This window comes from Mastacembelus armatus, chromosome 13 (genome assembly GCF_900324485.2).
Source record: "Mastacembelus armatus chromosome 13, fMasArm1.2, whole genome shotgun sequence".
NCBI lineage: Eukaryota > Metazoa > Chordata > Actinopteri > Synbranchiformes > Mastacembelidae > Mastacembelus > Mastacembelus armatus.
In genome coordinates, this window is record NC_046645.1 from 25,046,793 (window position 1) to 25,065,776 (window position 18,984).

Below are 18,984 nucleotides of genomic sequence, written 5' to 3' on the forward strand. Positions count from 1 at the left end.
TAAGAATTACAGCTGTCACAGCTGATTAGACCAAAAGACAACTGCTCTGACTATGATTAGTTTATAAGACAACTAATATGGGTTTAGGTGTTACTGTATTTCATTTTTCATGTTGAGAAAAGGTTTTATCAATGATGATTGATCGGAAGTTCTCCTGACAGGTGACATCAGATGCTATGAATCAGCGAGTCCTGGGACAGTGAGCTCAGGCTGCTGTAGTGAAAGGTTTATAAGAAGTAGAGGCAGACTTTGGGTTCAGTTGGAGGGGGGAGGGCTCAGTTTGACTACAGCAGGTGAATGTTACACACAGTGACATAGACTGTTCTGTAATGTCTCAGCTCACATTCTACTGAATCTCAATAACTAAATAGGATCATGGCAAATTTTACACGGGTCTCTTATTTCACACTCACTGCCTACTTTGACACTGGGCGTCTTAAATATTTATATTTCATAATTATTATGTCTTTATATGTTTTAATTATTTTTTCTAATGTGCTGCTGATAGTGGTGATCTGTGTGAACAAAAGCTTACATGAGCCCATGTACATGTTTCTGTGCAGCCTGTTTGTAAATCAGCTGTATGGTAGTACAGGGTTGTTTCCATTCCTTCTGGTTCAGATCCTCTCTGACATTCACACTGTGTCTGTTCCCTTTTGTTTCCTGCAGGTTTTCTGTTTGTATACATATGGAAGTGTGGAATTTTTAAACTTAGCCGTCATGTCTTATGACAGGTACCTCTCTATCTGTTATCCTCTACAATATAACACACGTATGACATTTACCCAAGTTGCCAAACTTCTTGCTATAACATGGTTATATCCATTTGCTGAAGTTGCTGTCATGACATCTCTGAGCGCCTCTTTACACCTCTGTGGAAACACCATTAACAAAGTTTACTGTGACAATTATCCTATTGTCAAACTGGCCTGTTTTGACACCACTGTCAACAACATCTATGGAATTGTTTACACAGTTATTATAATAATTGGTCCTTTAAGTTTAATCCTTTACACGTATATTAAGATTCTTAAAGTGTGTTTTTCTGGTTCTAAACAGACCAGACAGAAAGCTGTCAGTACCTGCACACCTCACCTTGCTTCCCTGCTCAACTTCTCCTTTGGGACTTTCTTTGAAATAATTCAGAGCAGGTTTAATATGAGCAGCATGCCCAATATGATGCGCATTTTTTTATCATTATATTTTCTCACTTGCCAACCACTCTTTAACCCTGTGCTGTATGGACTGAAATTGTCTAAAATACATAGTTTATGTAAAAGTCTTCTCTTTGGTAAAAGTTCAGCTCCTACTGTTAGAAAACATATGTGAATATTGATTAATAACATCAAATTTTTTAATCTTCAAGGAAAGAGGATCAGTTTAGGGGTTGGTGCACTTTTGGCAAACACTGTTTTGTAGCATTAAACAGGCAGGTTTTTGCTGTTTTATTTTTTAGTTTTGCTTGTTTTTTTTTTCTGTCTTTGTTTGATACCAACTATATATCCAGATTCCTTGACCCTTGTTTGTGCCTTGTAAATATTGGGCAATAAATCACTTAATATGGACTTTTGATCCAGCCCATGTGTTATGCTACTTAACATCCTCAAGACATTACAATAAGCAATCAGTAGCAGCTTGTCTGCGATACTTGTCTCACAGCTGTTTGGTCACTGTGGTCACTTTGGCCAGAGTTGATTTTTTTTGTTTTTTTTGGATGGGTTTTTTTTCAGGATGGGTTTTTCTGAAATAACATGGCATTGAGAAATCAAATATCACAAAGTTGATTTGCTTAACATAGCTTCTCACTTCTGTGTTCTTTTATTATGTGGTGAAGCTAGTCGAGTTAGGAGTCTCTTTCCACTTTTCCATTATACAGTTTTAGCACTGTTCGGCTCAACTTGACTCGGTTTTGGTTATGTTCCATTACAATCCAGTACCACCTCAAGGTGGGTGCGGTCGTCAAGGAATGCAGGATGCTCCACCATGCCTTACTTTGAGCCATTCTCTTTGGAGATGGGAAGGTTCTCTAGACACCAGCATAAGGTGTGTCTCTCAGAGGCAGGAGAGAAGGATGACAGAATAAAGGCATGAGCTCCAATTGCAACTCCAGAGGCTGGACGTTTGCATGGAGAAAGAGATTTGGTTAAAAGTCTTATAGATGGAAGCACTCAGAAACTTGTCTGGACAAACAGCTAACATGTAAGAAGTCTAACATTAGCCAGGTTATTGCCCTACTCTGTGCATTCTGTGAGGTTGGAGTACACAAATATTTTGGTGTTTTAAAAGGAACAGCTATAACACTGATCTTGCCAAAGAATGGACAGTTTTGTTAAATTTTGTAAGCTGATGGGAAAAGCTCAGGAGATAGTATCTTCACTTCCTCTGCAGCAAGGCCTCCCATATAAGGTAGTGAAGGAAACTGTCCTGTGAGCTTCTGAACATGTATCAGAATAGGGCTGTGAAAAAAAGAATCGATAATTAGATATATATATATATTATTTAAGCAGTAAAATATCGATATTTCAGCCCCTAATACCGATACTCCCTCTGGCCATAAGGGCTTACTGTATCTTCCCCAGCCAATGTAGCAGGTGGGCCAAAACAAAAGTCGTTTGCAAGCATTCCCGTGTTTCAATATGACATTCAGACAACACAACCAACTTGTGGGTTCATCTACAAGACACCATGCTGAAAAGTTATCATTCTCCACAAAGCCTGTGGAGCCGAGGCAAACGCCACCTTACATCCACCTCTGCTTGTTCACAGAAGATTACAGATTAGGGGGTACATTTTTTCTTCTCCCAAGATCTGTGCCCTTATTGTGTTGAAAACCCAGGCTTCAGGGTAATGGTGAACACAATGCAACTGATTTATATTATCCCAACTTACAGATACATAACAGTCGTAGCAGTACATGCACTTTGTATATATAACATATATATATTCTTTAATGTAATAAACTAACTGCAGCCGATCTCCTATCAAAGAAAGCATAAGCCTACTGCAGTCATGACTTAGCACTCGATTATTTCAGTTGCTAAAAACACCTGAGTGTGAGTCCAGTAAAATATACTGGGCAGCCTTTTTGTTGTCTTCTGTGGCACCAAATTCAACATTTTATTTCAGTAACAAAAGACTTGAAAACAACTGACTGTGATCTTCTCTGTGTGAACTGAGGCGCACTTTTTCCATGTTATAGTGAATTTGAATGTAAGCATACTGACATGCACTTTATTGTCATGATTTCATTCAGGTTTTTTATGCTTCATCTCTGTATTTGACCTGGTTTATTTTATTTTATTTTATTTTATTTTAGCCCCTATGTCTGCCAATCTGATGGTAAAGACGCCACACACACAACGCTGTTTAGGTGACTTGACGCAGGTCGGAGTCAGTGTGGATTGAATATATGTTCTGACAGTTTCGTACGAATCATGTCCAGAGACAGTCTGGAGTTGTTTTAACACATGCAGCCACAGCAGAAGACACAATGGAGCTCACACAAGGGGCAGACTGAAACATTGATTCAGGAATTTGACTCCGTCCCAGGCCACTCCAAAATGCTAACGATATTGGCGGACAAGCAGGTGGGCCGTTGCTATGCACTATGGTTGCTATGCACTACGGTTGCTATGCAGTATGGTTGCTATGTGCTTTGCCCAGAGACGTTATGACTCTTCTTTGGTGCTGTGGCAAGAGTCATGCTTGATGCGAGGATTCAGAGAGTCCGTCAGCTTATCCTGCTGCTAGCTTATCTCCGGCATCTAAACAGAGAGGCAGGAGTTGACTAAAATAAATTTTGTGGAGTTTATGTTTGACAAATACTATATTTTTTTAAGATGAGACAGTTTAAGTTTGACAGCATGAGACTTAATTTATGAATCGAATGAAACAGTTTTCAGAGTGATGCATTCTGGATTGTTGGACATTCTCCTGACAGGTGACATCAGATGCTATGAATCAGCGAGTCCTGGGACAGTGAGCTCAGGCTGCTGTAGTGAAAGGTTTATAAGAAGTAGAGGCAGACTTTGGGTTCAGTTGGAGGGGGGAGGGCTCAGTTTGACTACAGCAGGTGAATGTTACACACAGTGACATAGACTGTTCTGTAATGTCTCAGCTCACATTCTACTGAATCTCAATAACTAAATAGGATCATGGCAAATTTTACACGGGTCTCTTATTTCACACTCACTGCCTACTTTGACACTGGGCGTCTTAAATATTTATATTTCATAATTATTATGTCTTTATATGTTTTAATTATTTTTTCTAATGTGCTGCTGATAGTGGTGATCTGTGTGAACAAAAGCTTACATGAGCCCATGTACATGTTTCTGTGCAGCCTGTTTGTAAATGATCTGTATGGTAGTACAGGGTTGTTTCCATTCCTTCTGGTTCAGATCCTCTCTGACATTCACACTGTGTCTGTTCCCTTTTGTTTCCTGCAGGTTTTCTGTTTGTATACATATGGAAGTGTGGAATTTTTAAACTTAGCCGTCATGTCTTATGACAGGTACCTCTCTATCTGTTATCCTCTACAATATAACACACGTATGACATTTACCCAAGTTGCCAAACTTCTTGCTATAACATGGTTATATCCATTTGCTGAAGTTGCTGTCAAAATATCTCTGAGCGCCCCTTTACACCTCTGTGGAAACACCATTAACAAAGTTTACTGTGACAATTATCCTATTGTCAAACTGGCCTGTTTTGACACCACTGTCAACAACATCTATGGAATTGTTTACACAGTTATTATAATAATTGGTCCTTTAAGTTTAATCCTTTACACGTATATTAAGATTCTTAAAGTGTGTTTTTCTGGTTCTAAACAGACCAGACAGAAAGCTGTCAGTACCTGCACACCTCACCTTGCTTCTCTGCTCAACTTCTCCTTTGGGACTTTCTTTGAAATAATTCAGAGCAGGTTTAATATGAGCAGCGTGCCCAATATGCTGCGCATTTTTTTATCATTATATTGTGTCACTTGCCAACCACTCTTTAACCCTGTGCTGTATGGACTGAAATTGTCTAAAATACGTAGTTTATGTCAAAGTATCATGGTTAATAAAATGTAAACTCCTACTGTTAGAAGACATATACATATAACAACTGCAGACAACTGAGTGGTCACTGGGGACAAAGTCCTTTATCTTTAGTGCTGCTGTCCATTCCTGTTTTCCATTTAGTTTTTGGGAACCCTGAAAAGCCAAGTCAATCAGAAAAGCACTAATGTTATGCAGTTATGCTTTTGTAATTTGAAATTCAAATTTTAAATTTCAGCCTAAATTGGTCATGAATTATGATCTGATCTTCACCAAAGTCACAAATATCAAGCTGAATTGCTGAAATATTTTGAAGAAACACGGTCACAAACTTTCGTCTTTCCAGCAAAGCAAATTAAACACACAAAGTAATGGCAATACTACGCTTCTGATGCGACTAATGTCAACTGGACCCAGGTGTTAGCAACTTTAAAGTCTTCTCAATTAATTGAGAATGCAGGTGTGGTTCTGAACCATCTCAGCTTATAAAAACATTCAAACAGTATCAATGTACTATTTACAAACAACATCAGCAAAAAAGAGATGAAGAGTTGATTTACATGTACAGTAGCTGGAAAGGCATACTGTGTAATCTCACAGATTTCAGATATTCATCAGACCACAGTTAGCCATACCGTCCATAAATGGAGATGATTTGGTACTTGGCTTCAAAGTTCAAGGACTTTTTATTGTCATTTCACCTGTACATAAAGAAGTGAAGCAGTGTTCCTCCAGGTGCTACAAAGAACAACACAAATAGTTAGGGCTGGCTTCAGGCAACCCTGAACCATCCCTTAGTTAGTTATGCTGCTATAGGCCTAGACTGCCCGAGGACCATCGGTGCACTGAGCTCCCCTACCCTACCCCCCCCCCCCCCCCCCCTTCTCTCCCACCTCATGTATATTCCACCATTGAATGTTACTAACCTTGTGCTCTCTCTCTCCCCTAGTTTGTGCTCTCTCCCTCCCTCTCTCTCTCTCTCTCTCTGTACCTTCTGCAGGTGTCCCTGGTCCTGGAGCTGTATATCGCTGATGTGCAGTTACTGGCCCCACCAACTTGCAGTGTCTATTTGTTGTTTATTTTTGCTGTTCTTTTCTCTCTGCTCTATCCACTCACCCCAACCGGTCGAGGCAGATGGCCGCCCAAACTGAGCCCGGTTCTGCTGGAGGTTTTTTTCTTCCGTTAAAGGGAGTTTTTTCCTCTCCACTGTCGCCAAGTGCTTGCTCATAAGGGAATTGTTGGGTTTTTAGTTTTAGTTTTTGTAAAGTGCCTTGAGATGATTTGTATTGTGATTTGGCGCTATACAAATAAAATTGAATTGAATTGAATTGAAATTCTACAATTATTTGAGTGTTCAAGAACTACACATGACAGGTGCATGTGTCCAAACAATACATTAGACAATATACAAGACAAAGGGCATAATTAAGGACATTGCAGTGCTGACCAGAGATGCAGTGAGTAAGGTACAAAGCAGTGCAAAATATCTATGAAATGTGATGTAATGTAACCTGGCACACTGCTTGGCTGCCATAGTGGGGAGCCATAATTGCACAGATTGATAATGTGCAGTATTGTTGCTGCAGCTACTCTCCATAGAAGTGAGTATCCAACCACGATCCCTCCAAAGGCACATCAACATGCTGAGAGAGGTACAAAAAAAAAAAAAAAAAAGAGGTGCTGTGAAATGACCTCGAGAGCCAAAGGTGTTTCAATCAGCTATTAAAACTCTGGTGCCATTACTTTTTCCACTGTCACTTTTTATGTTTATTGGGTGTGTTGACTATTTCAGACTTGACTGTTTTATTAACATAAAAATATTGTTAGTATTTGTGACTTCGGTGAAGTCAAACAGTCATGACCAATTTATGTGGAAAACCAGGAAACTGCAAACACTGCCCTTAGTTTTTCTGTAGTAACTGTAGCTAACATTTCCATAGGTACAGAATGTTATGTTAGTGCCATGAAACAGTTTCAGTGAGGCCATTTCAATCTACTTAGCTATCACAGTAACTGATAGAATGCTATAACCGGCTGACCAGTTAACTCACAGGTGTCAAACTCCAGTCTTTGAGGGCCGCTGCCCTGCTTGTTTTCCAACTATCTCTGCTATTCCTACTGCTAAATACCTGGATTAGGTGTGTTACGTCCCAGCCCGAATGAGACTTCACATAAGGTTAAAGGATAAGGGAAGGTGGAAGAATGAAGGTAGATGGTACGGCTCACGTAATGAATTTTCTGTTGTGACATTTATTCTATCAATAATAGTGAGAAAACACTGACAACACCATTTCGCAAACAAACAATGAAGGTATCACCTCAAAACACGTTACCATAAGTGAAGTACAAAACAAAACACAAAAGACATTATTTACAATAAACAGCGATTACTAACACAAAGTACTCAACACGTGCAAATGGCGTTTGCACACACACGTAAGTACAAAACTAAGCGTAAAGCTACACAAACAGTCAGAGAGTTTCGAAGTGGGAGAACTGTTCACATAAAATCCCAGTTCACCGCCTGAGTAAAGCTTTTCCGGTCTTTATATACCGGGTGCAGTGATTGAATGGCGCGTCTCAGCTGACGCACCTCGTACGTCACTAGCCAACTTTCAAGGGTTTACCAGAAGATTGTCAAACGGCACCTCAGGGGCCGTAACACCCTCCCCCATAAAATTTCACCTGTGAAAAAAAAAATAAACAGGGGAAATCCATACTCATCCACTGGTTGAATAGTAGTGAAAGTCAAGGTATGGGTGACCGAGACAGTGCATCAGCAATGATGTTGTCCGCTCCTTTCTTGTGATGGATGTTCAACGTGAATTCCTGGATTATCAACGCCCAGCGCATTAATCGCTGGTTGTGATTGTACATACGGGAAAGAAAAGTCAATGGGTTGTGGTCAGTGTACACTTCGATGGGAACAGAGCTTGATCCGAGGTAAACTTCAAAATGTTGTAGTGCGAGGACAAGAGCGAGCGTCTCTTTTTCAATCGTTGAGTAGTTGTATTGTGCCTGTGTAAACTTCTTCGAATAGAAGGAGATAGGATGGCAGAGGCCTTGGTCATCCTTCTGCAACAACACGGCTCCAATGCCAACAGCGCTGGCATCAACCTCCAGCTGGAATGGTTTCTGGTAATCTGGAGCTGAAAGGACTGGAGCATGACACAACAAAAACTTGACACGTTCAAAAGCAACGTTGCATTCATTCGACCACTTAAATACAGTCTTGGGGCTAAGTAAACTCGTCAAAGGTTTTACTACAGACGAGAAATTTTTACAAAAGCATCTGTAGTAGCCTGCTAGACCCAGGAATTGTCTCAATGCACGCCTAGTGCACGGAATAGGAAATTTCTGGATGACCTGAATTTTTGAGTCTACTGGTTTGACTTGGCCTTGACCTACTGTTTTACCTAGGTAAGTAACCGTCCCTTCTCCAAACTGACATTTTGCTAAGTTCAAAGTAAGAGAGGCTTGAGCTAACCTACCAAATACAGTAGTGAGAGTTTGAACGTGCTGTGTCCATGAATTTGAATAGATTATGAGATCATCAAGATAAGCCTTGCAATTGTCTACATCTCTAAGGACTGTATCTATCAAGCGTTGAAAAGTAGCGGGGGCGTTGCATAACCCGAATGGCATAACAGTATACTGTAAGAAATAGTCAGGGGTTACAAAAGCACAGATTTCAGCTGCGCGGTCCGTAAGAGGTACTTGCCAATAACCTCTCAATAAATCTAGTTTGGTGACAAATTTAGACTGTCCCACACTGTCAACACAATCTTCCATACGTGGCAATGGATACGAGTCAGGTATGGTCATTGAGTTAACTTTACGAAAGTCAGTAATAAACCGAGGTGACTTGTCTGGTTTAAGTTCAACCAGACAGGGAGAACTCCAGGGACTTTGACTAGGTTTAGCCAAACCTAATTCTAACAGGTAATCAGTTTCCTTTTTCATAATTAGCCGTTTCGTGGGATTTAACCTGCTTAATCGGAGTTGGGGTTTTTAACTGAATATCATGTTTAATCACATGGGTCTGGGTTGGATGATCCCCAAATAAAGTAGGAAACCTATCAACAAGCTGTAATATCTCTGTAGCTTGTTCAAATCCTAGATGAGCGAGTTTAGAAGGGAGTTGAAGCTTGGCTTCAGAGTTGGGTAAGCGCGGTCTGAATGGGATATCTCTGGGCTGAGGACTTTCTACCTGAACTTGGGAAGAGAGAGATGCTACCATGTTAGGCTGAGGTGCAACACAGATGGCTACGGGATGTGAACACAAATCAGAACTAGAGTAGTAAGGTTTAAGGAGGTTGATATGGCTTTTGCGTCGCTGTTTAGGGGTTTCAATGAGGTAATTAGTGTCGTTAATCCGTTTTAGAATGGTATAGGGCCCTGAAAAACGTGCTGACAAGGAACTACCCGAAACCGGAAGTAATGCCAATACTTGATCTCCTGCGGCGAATTGCCGTGGCTGTGCTTTCTTGTCGTATCTGTGTTTCATTTTTACCTGAGCAGCAACCAATTCCGTTTGCGCCAGAGTGCGAGCTTCTCGAAGTCGGTGCTGAAAACGGTTGACATAGTCTAACAAGCTTTCGTGAGGTTTTTGAGAAGTGAGTAAGCTCTCCTGTAAGACTTAAAGGACTGCGTACCGTGTGTCCAAACACAAGCTCATTGGGGCTAAATCCTAAGGACTCTTGGACAGCGTCACGAGCAGCGAAAACAACGAAAGGTAAACCCTCATGCCAGTTAGCTTGGTTTTGAAAACAATATTTTGTCAGCATACCTTTTAGCGTCTGATGCCATCTTTCTAATACGCCCTGTGACTCTGGATGATAGGCACTCGAGGTGGAGTGTGTAACATCCAATAGACGAAGTACTTGGTTGAACAATTTGGACGTGAAATTCGTCCCCTGATCTGTTTGTATGATTTTTGGTAACCCAAATGTGGTAAAGAAGTGAGTGAGAGCTCTCACAATAATGGGAGCTGTTATCTGACGCAGAGGGATAGCTTCGGGATAACGTGTGGCAACACAAATTATCGTTAACAAATACTGATATCCGCCTTTGGATTTTGGTAGTGGTCCCACACAGTCAATCACTATGCGTTCAAACGGTTCGCAGGTGACGGAAATTGGACTCAGAGGTACTGGTGGAATCACCTGATTTGGCTTACCAGCTATCTGACAAACACGACAGGTTTTACAGTACTTTACGACGTCAGTTTTGAGACGAGGCCAGTAAAAATACTTAAGTATAAACTGATATGTCTTGCGTATCCCTAGGTGTCTGGACCATTTATCATCGTGTGCTAATTTTAACACCTGCATTCTGCATTTGGTCGGCACTACTATCTGCACACCTTCAGCATCTCCTTTACCGGAAGAAGCTGGAGAAGACCATCTACGCACTAATAGACCACGATCTAGGTAATAACAAACACGTTCGGTTACCTTACTTACGTCTGTAACAACTGCATCAAAGTATACTTGAAGAGTGGTATCCGCTGTTTGGGCACTGATAAACTCTTCACGAGTCATGGGAAATTTAAATTTCGACAAAATAGTTGGAGTATCTATTTGTCTTGGCACAGATTTATCTAATTTCTTCGAGTGAATATTGACACAATCGGCAGGTAAAACATCATTTTGCATAATTGGGTGCAGGACAGTGTCTGCCAAGTCTACCTCCCTTGTTTCCTGCTCAAGAGCTTGAGCTCGAGTCAACGCACAGACAGGAAATGTAGGAGAAGGCGAGGTAGACGAAAGAATAGGAGTGTCCAGTATTTCTAAGGTAGGAGTTACCTTACCTCCAGCGATATAATTTCCTAACAGTACAGCAACACCCTCTACAGGAAGTGCGGGGCATATTGCAAATGGAAACCTTCCAGTGGCCAAGGAGGAGTTTAGATATACGTAGTGCATGGGTCTGGACGAATACTGCATCTCAATACCTTGCAGTACGCTATAGTATCCACAAGACGAATTTTCTGAAAATGGTAAAGAGTTAGCAAGAATCATAGATGTTGAACAACCAGTGTCTCGAAGCATCTTAACTGAAACACGATCAGTATTTTCATCAGAGAGGGACACAGTCGCCTCGTAAATGAATGGTTTGAAAGAGCTATCAGGTTCAGGAACTTGTAAAGGGAAAACCGAAAATTTACCTGAGGTTGAGGATAAATGAGCACACGCTACACCTGCTCCGTTTACCTGGGAAGATTTTTGCATTTGTGTTTTTTTCTGAAGACTCGGACATTGCGCGATGAGATGTCCAGACTTGTGACAATAGAAACAACTTGAATTGTCTCTAGGGGTGCGATTACGTTCAGTGAGTGATGACCTAGGAACCGGAAGAGGACGGCTACTTCCTGAGGAATAAAACATAGGTTTTGATTTATGTGTTAACTCATATTCATCAGCCAATGTTGCAGCGGCCATCAGAGATAAGGTCTGTTTTTCATTTAAATATGAGACAACCGAGTCAGGCAAGCATCGTTTAAACTCTTCCAACAATACAATTTCTCGAAGAGAAATATCATCATTAGCTTGAACAGCAGCACACCATTTATCGAAGGAAATGCTTTTCTCTCGAGCAAACTCCACATATGTTTGTGCACTCGATCTTTTTAATCCTCTAAATTTTTGGCGATACGCTTCTGGAACTAACTCGTACACTTTAAGAACAGCATTTTTAACTGCTTTATACTTCAGACTGTCCGAAAATGAAAGTGAAGCAAGAGCTGCTTGTGCCTTTCCCTGCAATCTGCACTGGAGTAGGAGCGGCCATGTATCGAGCGGCCAACTAAGTGTAGTAGCAATGCGTTCGAACGCAATGAAATAAGAATCTACATCCTTCTCTGAAAATATGGGTACTAATTTCAATGCCGTGCCAAAGTCAAATTTGTGAGAAATGGGAATGTCACTGGGTGAAACTTCAGCTTCAGACTTACCCCGGGGGTCCTGTTGTGATGCCAGTTCGAGCTGTCTGATTCGAACAGCCGTTTCAGCCTCTATTTCCAACCTCTTGACCTCCAGTCGGAAGTCTAGCTCAGCCTGGTGTTCTTTCTCCCGTCTCTGCGTCTCCAGTTTGAGTTGAGCTATACGCACCTTGAGTCGGGCATTCTCCCGTGAACTACCAGAATCAGAGGAAGTGGAAGTATGAGGTTTAAATCGAGGCAGCATGACAGGGGTTTTTAATCCCTTCACCAAATCTGCGCCATCTTCTTCCCTTTCTCCAGTTTCCGTCACTGCATCAGCCTGGAACTCCCCTTCGGGTGCTGATTTACTCACCTCTGTATGAACAGTGACGTTATGTGTACTAACCTCATCTAAGAGTATTCCCTGTGTGCTTAATTGTTGAATTACAATTTGCTTGATTTCTTGTTTTCGGGATTGTGTTGGAAAGGGAATGCAAAAATGCCGGGCAATTTCGACCAGATCAACTTTCCTACATTGCTCCAGTACTTTCAGTGAGGGTGCAGAGATAAAACACTTCACAATGCCTGTAGTCTCCATTTTGTTTTTACCTTAATTCTAAAGAAGTAATGTTACCAACAGAAATTATGTGAGTATGGACATACCTTCTATCGGGCATGAATTACGGTCGGGACCATATATTGACTATTATATTGGCTTTTGAAAAATTAAAGATCCTGGACGAGATAATCCTGGACGAGATATCCTGGACGAGATATCCCGGACGAGATATCCCGTACGAGATATCCCGGACGAGCCCCCATTTATGTTACGTCCCAGCCCGAGTGAGACTTCACATAAGGTTAAAGGATAAGGGAAGGTGGAAGAATGAAGGTAGATGGTACGGCTCACGTAATGAATTTTCTGTTGTGACATTTATTCTATCAATAATAGTGAGAAAACACTGACAACACCACTTCGCAATCAAACAATGAAAGTATCACCTCAAAACACGTTACCATAAGTGAAGTACAAAACAAAACACAAAAGACATTATTTACAATAAACAGCGATTACTAACACAAAGTACTCAACACGTGCAAATGGCGTTTGCACACACACGTAAGTACAAAACTAAGCGTAAAGCTACACAAACAGTCAGAGAGTTTCGAAGTGGGAGAACTGTTCACATAAAATCCCAGTTCACCGCCTGAGTAAAGCTTTTCCAGTCTTTATATACCGGGTGCAGTGATTGAATGGCGCGTCTCAGCTGACGCACCTCGTACGTCACTAGCCAACTTTCAAGGGTTTACCAGAAGATTGTCAAACGGCACCTCAGGGGCCGTAACAGCTGCCCTCACAATGCGTACCTCATAAGATGCTAGACAGCCAGCGAACACTTATCAGGATCCTCCAATAAACACACATAAGGTTTGGTTCCCTTATCTTTTACTGGTGTGGTCCTGTTTCTTTTTCCAAGCATGTAAAACTGAAACATTACAGGAAAAATAAATTCAGTACATATGCACATGCTGCACTTCTGTAACTATACAACTGTGATACAAACTCAAATATGAACCATTCATTCTTAATAATCAGGTCAAACTGCTAGCATACATTGCAACAAGTTAGCTGCTAACTTAGATGTTCCTAATATAACATCTCCTACTCATATACCAGATTCATTTTTCCTTCAAGAACTTGCAGTTCACACACACCTTTACTTTATTTGACATTAAAAACAGCACACTCCCCATTTGATATAATAACCTTATATCATTACTGAATTAACCAAATGAAGTAAAAGAAGTAACAGAAAATAATGCTCTGGCAACAACCCACAAGAGACCTTTTAACGAGTCTCTGAAAGGAGGACTACAATCTATGAGACTGGTCTCAGATACACTTTAACTGTCCCATCTCTTGTAGACCCTCTTGTCCTTGTTTGGCAAAGCCTTGACAACCAGTCCCATTGGACATTCATTTTTATGAGCTTGGTTGTCTTTCAACAAGACTACATCCCCTTCTTTGACATCTGGTTTGTGTTCTGTCCACTTCCTTCGGTTCTGCAGACCAGTGTTAATTTTGACAGCAGATTTTAATTTAGGGCAGCATGGTGGCTGAGTGGTTAGCACTGTTGCCTCACAGCAAGAAGGTCGTGGGTTCGCATCCCGGCCTTTCTGTGTGGAGTTTGCATGTTCTCCCTGTGCTTGCGTGGGTTTACTCCGGGTACTCCGGTTTCCTCCCACAGTCCAAAAACATGCATGTTAGGTTGATTGGTGACTCTAAAATTGCCCGTAGGAGTGAGTGTGAGTGTGTGTGGTTGTCTGTCTTTGTGTGTCTATATGTGGCCCTGCGACAGACTGGTGACCTGTCCAGGGTGTACCCCTGCCTTCCACCCGAGAGAGAGCTGGGATAGGCTCCAGCAGATCCCCGTGACCCTGAGCCAGGAAAAAGCGGGTATAGAAGATGGATGGATGGATTTTAATTTAGTTTTAGTCATAGTCTTTTGACTAAAATGCAATTTTAGTTTTAGTCATATTTTAGTCATCTGCTTTGTTCTTTCGGTCATGACCCAGAGCTCATGACCATAGGTGAGAGTAGGAACGTAGATTGACCGGTAAATCGAGAGCTTCGCCTTCTGGCTTAGCTCCTTCTTCACCACAACGGACCGGTACACCGACCGCATTACTGCTGCCAATGCCCCGATCCATCTGTCAATCTCACGTTCCGTCCTTCCCTCACTCGTGAACAAGACCCCGAGATACTTAAACTCCTCCACTTTATAAGTGGTCAGAAACTTGTAAATAACTCATGAAAGAATAAAGTTACGTTAAAACCAAGCACACCATTGTTTTTCTTGTGAAATTCCCAATAAGTTTGATGTGTCACATGACCCTCTTCCTATTGAAAAAACAAAAGTTGGATCCAAGATGGCCGACTTCCAAATGGCCACCATAGTCACCACCCATCTTGAAAAGTTTGCCCCCTCACATATACTAATGTGCCACAAACAGGACGTTAATATCACCAACCATTCCCATTTTATTAAGGTGTATCCATATAAATGGCCCACCCTGTATATTACGACCAGCCTAGGGGTTACCGGTACGTAACATGATGTGCGTGTTCCTCTAAAACTCTCCCGCTCTCAACAAACCCTCACGACTAAAACTCTTTAACGTAAATCATTTATTTTCAAATACACAAAACAGAAACTGAAACAGAACGGCGAAGCCCGAAATAACTATCAACAAAAACGCTATAATAGCCCCACGTTTCCTAACAAAAGAAAATCAACAAAAAAAAAAAAAAAATCACAGGTTTCCTTCCCTGGTCTCCTAACCAAATCAACAGGAGAAAAATGAAAACAAAATACCTGGGCTTCTTCCTACTGAATAACAAGTAAACGAATAGTGCTCACTATATACAGTGTGTGGATTATCAAAACATCCCTACTCAAAATAAATCACTACCATCTTTCCACTACGAAGCGATTTACAAAACGGTTTAAAAAAAATGGCTTTCCACTATCACGATGATCATACGACTACTGCTGATTTGGGAGCGGCAGAGATCGGAGAAGAGCTCTCTTCCGGGACTTGGTCCCAGCTTCTTATCCTCATCCCGGAAGGTTAAGCCAATCAGGATCGTCAGGTCCGCTTGAACCGACCAATCACGGTGCTCCACGGGTAGTCCACTCCCACTCCTTCCACACATACATACGCACATACACAGACTGGGGAGGAGAGAACTAACAACCAACAACATAGCACAAATTCACACATAATGACCCCTAAGGTCATAACACAACAGTTGTCCATTTTTCCTGGAGGTTAAAAGGACGTTTTTCTACTATTTGTTTGACCCCTCGAGCTGTATCCAGATATGCCAGTAAAGCCCCGTCCCACTTAGCACAGTCCAGTTCTAGGAGAATGTCACTTAACTCTCTGAGTTTGACATTATCCTTACTGGTCAGCCACGGGAAGTCCTCAATTTTTTTCTTTGATGACATCAGCTGTCCCATAGCACTCCTCGAGTCATTGCCAAACAGTATCAACACCTGCTGAGGGAGCGAGGGTGTGTACTGCATGAATTCTCTTTGCCTGTTCTGAAGACTTGGGTCCAAGCCACCTTGTTAACAGATCCAGTTCTTCCCTAGGTGAGAGATTCAAATCCTCAAATCCTTTCGCACTTCGAAAAGAGGCCCTCCATGCCCAATAGTTCTCCGGCTTGTCATCGAATTGCAGAAGACCAGCACTCACCATTTCTTTTTGGATGAGATATCGTGCAAAGTCTTGTGTACCTTGTGAACTTTCCTGATTAGAAGGTTCAGCTTTGATGGAGGGTTCTCTGCTGAACTCCCTGACTTCCACTTCCTCTTCCTCATAAACTGTAGCTTCAGCTTCAGCTGCAGCAACAGCTCTTTGGCACTGCAGAAGATGAAGGCTAGCTTCCAAGTCTGCTCTTTGTTTCATCATGTCGGCTTCTCTTTCTGCATAGGCTAATTGAGCTCGGGCTGCTTTTGCTTTACCATAGGCTTTTATGGCAGAAGAGGCTGTTGATGATGATGATATTTTTTATAATATGTTTTATCTCGGGGTGATGCTGTTACTGAGGTGATTCTAATGGAAATATGGGTCCGCTCAACAGGGACCATCGCTGAGTCGGATAAACGTGGTGGTGCACACCTGCGTGATAAAGGTGAGAGTTATTCCTACATGTATCCCTGTTTTAATGCAGGATCAGAAAGTTAGCAGAAAGTTGTGGTTTTTTACAAAATGTGTGCTTTACAGAAAATCCTGGAGGGCCGCAAAGAGGCCGTCTGTCTTTAAAGAGACGCAGAGAGCACGCTATTTTAACCAGAATAAACAGTCAGGGTGAGTATGCATGTGATGGTGGGTTTATATTTAAAATAGTATTGTATTATCGGGGATGTGTAGCTTATTATCTTTTATTCAATCTGGTAATGTAGCGGGTGTCGAGAGCTCGGTGAGCGGAGGGACAAGAGGAAGCCCCAGCGGCCCTGTGCTAGCCAGCCGCTCGAGAGTCGCTGAGCCAAGAGACTGAGAGCCGCCCCTGCAAGATCTGCAAAGAAGAAGAAGAAGAAGGAGGAGCAGAAGAAGACCGATACTTGTGTTACAGTGACACCGGTGGTCGATAAGGAGAGCGAGCTGTGGGGGTCGGAGTGGGCTGCGGAGACTGCAGCCGCCACACGCTTTCTGGAGCAGCAACAGGTGGAGCCACAGCTCACGTGTCCTCAGGTGGAGGACGCTACGCTCTATGCTTAAGTTGCTAGAGGGTCCTCCTAACTCCTCCTCCTGTTGATCCAGTCCGGAAGGGAGGCAAACAGATTTCTATGCTTAAGTGGTCAGCTGATGCTGCATACACTAGTGACTCTGAGACTTGTTCCTCATCAGATAGTGAGTCAGACAGTGATTGTTATTCTGTGGCTTCAGAGATTAGCGGTGTGTCAGCTCTAGATATTGATTCTGCTGTAGCACCTGCTGGTGGTGCATCAGATGTAGCACCTGCTGGTGGTGCATCAGATGCTAGCACACCGGCCAATGGTTTATCACCATTGGCCGGCCCTGGTAAACCAAGCAGTGTTAGAACTATTGTCAAATCTCTGTGATGCAGTGAAGCACAATGACACAAAACTCACACGTCTAGAATCGTATTTTACACATGCAGTACCCGTGTTAGCCGACTGCATAACAGACGCACAAACTCTGTATTCCGCCTCTCTAGACAAAAATGGCAGGGTGTGATAACATGTTTAGCGGTGCTGCTGCTGATAATGGTCCAACAATGAAAGCAATGACACATGATCAATTCTCACGCTGGGCTGTTGAGATGCGTGCCAAAAACACACAGTTCATGAACATGATGAACATCCATCCACCACCAAAAACAGAATATCTCAATGCCTCATTAAGCACCACAGATTTTGACAGATAGGCTGAAAACACAAGCCAAAAGTTTGTGCAGCTCAAGAGAAGAATTGGCCTTCTTCCACAGGGCGGCGCGGCTAAACGCTCTGTCGCCTGATGTCCCCGGTGTTGCAGTGTTCAGCAAGCATACGATTAGAGGGCTGTATGTGACATTGCAGATGATGATGATGACGTAGCTGATGTTGTTGTTGATGCTGATTCAGAGCCTACTTATCTGATGCATGTCACTAGTCCTACATACGAGCAGGGACAGCAGACCCTAGTACCTGCTGCGGATCCATATGATCATTGTATGCTATGTGATGCTGATGCTGATGCTGATGCTGAGGTTGATGCTCGTGGTGGTGATGCTGATGCTGATGTTGATGCTCGTGGTGGTGATGCTCGTGGTGGTGATGCTGATGCTGATGTTGATGCTCGTGGTGGTGATGCTCGTGGTGGTGATGCTGATGCTGATGTTGATGCTCGTAGTGGTGATGCTGATTCAGAGCCTCCTCACCTGCTGCAGGGGCAGCAGGCCTCTGTGGCTGGTTCACTGATCTCAGACCCTCCTCTGACAGATGGGTCTACTGTTAACACTCCCTCCAGTCCTGATGGTCCTCAGCATGGTGCCGGTTTAATTATAGTCAGGGATATTCCGACATTTGATGCTTTAGAATTGAGACAGCCTATACACTTTAGAGACATTAACATCAATACTCGCCCTGAACAGATTCCTGCGCTTGTTAGGGAACGTCTAACCAGTGTTATAAATAGGGCTATTGATGTATCACAAGCTGGTAGTGTGAATGTGGTGTTGAGGGGGCCCTCCCTGGTTAGCGATGTGCAGGTGGTTTTGAGGCCCAGTAATGCTTATGGCGTCGACACCTTCATTGATGAAGTGGCTCAAGCGATCCAGAGCAATGACGATTCATTGTCAGACGGGGACCTAGAGTTTGTGGTCAGCGTGGCGCAGGAAGGCAGGGGTGGAGGCACCCGGCTCAAGCTTGGGAGTGTGCCTTATAGTGAAATTCTGTCTAGGAAGGGAAAGCATTTGTATGATCCTGATAATGACACCTCAGA

General features: G+C 42.5%; 2 protein-coding genes across 2 annotated transcripts; both read left to right on the top strand.

Moving 5' to 3' along the window:
• The first annotated feature begins 375 nt into the window (after positions 1-375).
• LOC113134993 (olfactory receptor 11A1-like) lies at positions 376-1,329 on the top strand. The gene has a single exon (XM_026314625.1). It carries the CDS (start codon positions 376-378, stop codon positions 1,327-1,329), a length of 954 nt encoding a protein of 317 aa, XP_026170410.1.
• A 2,825-nt stretch (positions 1,330-4,154) lies between these two features.
• LOC113144934 (olfactory receptor 11A1-like) lies at positions 4,155-5,081 on the top strand. The gene has a single exon (XM_026331263.1). The coding sequence runs from the start codon at positions 4,155-4,157 to the stop codon at positions 5,079-5,081; it is 927 nt and encodes a 308-aa protein (XP_026187048.1).
• Positions 5,082-18,984: the final 13,903 nt, after the last annotated feature.